At 40.7% G+C, this 2,578-nt stretch overlaps 1 protein-coding gene across 1 annotated transcript; it reads right to left on the minus strand.

The window, feature by feature from the left end:
• Positions 1-229: 229 nt before the first annotated feature.
• Positions 230-1,383, minus strand: LOC139201927 (T-cell surface antigen CD2-like). The gene has a single exon (XM_070831375.1). The coding sequence runs from the start codon at positions 1,286-1,288 to the stop codon at positions 266-268; it is 1,023 nt and encodes a 340-aa protein (XP_070687476.1). The 5' UTR covers positions 1,289-1,383; the 3' UTR covers positions 230-265.
• Between the last annotated feature and the right edge of the window lie 1,195 nt (positions 1,384-2,578).

Consider the following 2,578-nt stretch of genomic DNA (forward strand, 5'->3'; position numbering starts at 1 on the left):
CTACAAGGATTCCCTCCCAGGTACATAGCACACCATGATTAAGCTCACAGATCCTAAACACAGATGGTTCCATTGCCAATTTACTGCATCTGTATTGATAAACACCAAATGCTTGTAGTAATAAAGAATGTTAAGGTTTAAATTGTGCAGAAAAAAATGACATTTTCATAACAGTTATCTTCGTTTTGGTTCAGTTGTATGTTTTTCAAGTCTTTTTTATCTTGGTTCCTGAAAATTCCTGGGATGGTAAAAGAGGGAAGTACATTCAGATGTTTGGGGTCTGGGGGCTCTTCGTCCTCGGCTTTGGCACCGGTGAAGGTTGTTGTCCTTCAGCACCTGCGGATAGCTGTAGAGGCCTGTTTTCAGTCTGACTTTCAGGCTGAGAAACAGTCTCATAGCAGGCTCTGGGTGAAGGCTCAATGCTCAGGGGTGGAGAGTCCTCAGTCGGGTGCATAGTCTCATACTCTGGGCTGATGGAGTCAGGCTCTCGTTTGTGTAGAGAAAGCATCCTGAGCCCCCCTTTATCCCCGAGTCTCATTTGTTCTTTGCTGCGTCTGTGGCAACAACATAATATTATGATAGTAATGAGCAAAAGCAGAATCAGACCTGCTCCTCCTGCAAGAGCTGCCACAACGGTTTTGGATGTAAAACAGAGCAAAGGTGGTGGCGTTGGTGATGGACTTTTACAGATTGGACGGACAATGTCACTCTTCTCCTTGCTGACTTGGTTTGCCACACTACATGTAAAGCTCCTCTCCCCTTTCAGCTGTGCCAATGATATGCTCAGAGTTTGTCTTGTTTCGCTTGTTAAGGTCTTCTCATCGAGAGTCCATGAGAACGTCAAACCCTGAGGTTTAGCAACATTGCAGTTTAGATTAACAGCACCAGACTTGAAGTTACAGCTGTAGGTGAGTTGAGGTTTTGATACCTTGTCAATCATACAGAGATGACCAATCCATGTTTTAGCCAGTGTACCATTGGGGTGCAGCACATTTGCCTGGTAAGTACCTGCACTTGAGAATTGTAGCTTCTTCAGCAAAAGAGATCCTGTTGCGGAAACGTCCTCTGCCTTTCCAAAAGACACTCTGCCTTGTTCTCTGTAGAAAATGATTGTGCTATTATGAGTCCATCTCAGCACATGTGAGTTTGCCAGTCGCTCATAGGCTAACGGCAGAGTCAGACTTTGCCCAACAGCAGCATAAAACTCACAAGTATCCTTGTTTGCTGCTGAGAGGTTGATGAATCCCCACAGAATGATAACACCAAGTGTGGCGGCAAAATACGCCATAATGTCCAAGGGTGGATCAAGGTATCACTTGAGAATTGAATTATCTCCTTCCTAAGTCCTCAGGGTGATCTGTTGATTTTCAAGCCCTGACTGAGAAGGAGACAGTTTGCAACCCAGAATATAACTAGCACATAAAAATTTCAAAAGACGAAGTGAATCTTCAGTGGGAAGGAAAATCTATTTGTCAAGAGTCTAGTTTCAGTTCTTTAAAGACAACAAAGCACATTGTCAAAGTCATGTGGCAAAAAACATTTTGCAACATGGTTATATCATAGGAATATTTATAGACATATGTGATCTATGTTGTCACATGTGATCAATGAGCGTGACCAGATGGAAAGAAATTGTGGTCAAAACATTGTTGAAATACATGAAAGATAAGATTAAGATATTCAGTTTTTTGTTCATTTTAGACTTGTTGAACACAAACACATATGTTAAATGCAACCTGTTCATATATTTTTGAAGATACAATTTTCACAGCTATACAGCTATACATTCAATGAGGAAATAATAACAGGATTGGAGAATTGATACCAGAGTAATCTCAGAATAACATCTAATATTACACATATTACATTTTGTCACAAGTAAGCATTTGAAAGATTTCTTTATCATCTTAATGTATAGAAGGAAGCAAAATAGTATAAATGTGCAACAAAAAGAAATAGAAGAATATAGACGTGAAAAGTTAAAAAAGCTTGAAATAGAGGTTAGGTTAAATTAGAGGTTAACAACTCTTCTTCTTCGACCACAGACAGATTCGGACGAGGCATTGGCTGTCACTCAAAACTCACCCGCCAGTCAAACTGTTGTGACAGACCCATCCAACACTGTGGCATTTGTCCATCTGTTGACTGTGACTTTGTAAGCCAGCTGCCGGGGGCTTGTTACTCAAACCCACTGATACCTAAACTTGTACTATGTATTAACAGTAGTATACTAGCATGTCATTAAAGGGTATCTGTGCCCTCAAATTCTGTTCGAAGTCAGCCTCGTAAAAAAATATGAATAATACAATAGTATAAAATAGTAGCTCGGCTAGCGGCTGTACTACCAAAGGCTCCCCCACTGTGTGTGCCAATGCATAACCCTGCTGCTAGTTTGTGAAAAGCTGTGAATGCGGCACAGCGGGAGTCCGTGTGTTGTTTACCACCAGGTTTCAAAGATGCAGGTGCTACATTAAGTAATAATTTCTTTGTTGTGAAGTCATTCTGCCCTTTAGTGCTTCAGAAAATCACTTAATGCTACTTGAATTCTTAACCCGTTAAACAATGTATTCTTTAACTC

Source organism: Pempheris klunzingeri, chromosome 5, assembly GCF_042242105.1.
Source record: "Pempheris klunzingeri isolate RE-2024b chromosome 5, fPemKlu1.hap1, whole genome shotgun sequence".
Taxonomy (NCBI): domain Eukaryota; kingdom Metazoa; phylum Chordata; class Actinopteri; order Acropomatiformes; family Pempheridae; genus Pempheris; species Pempheris klunzingeri.

What these genes read in the sequence shown, in the direction of transcription:
- LOC139201927 (XM_070831375.1), bottom strand. Translation starts at nt 1,288, where the DNA reads ATGGCGTATTTTGCCGCCACACTTGGTGTTATCATTCTGTGGGGATTC.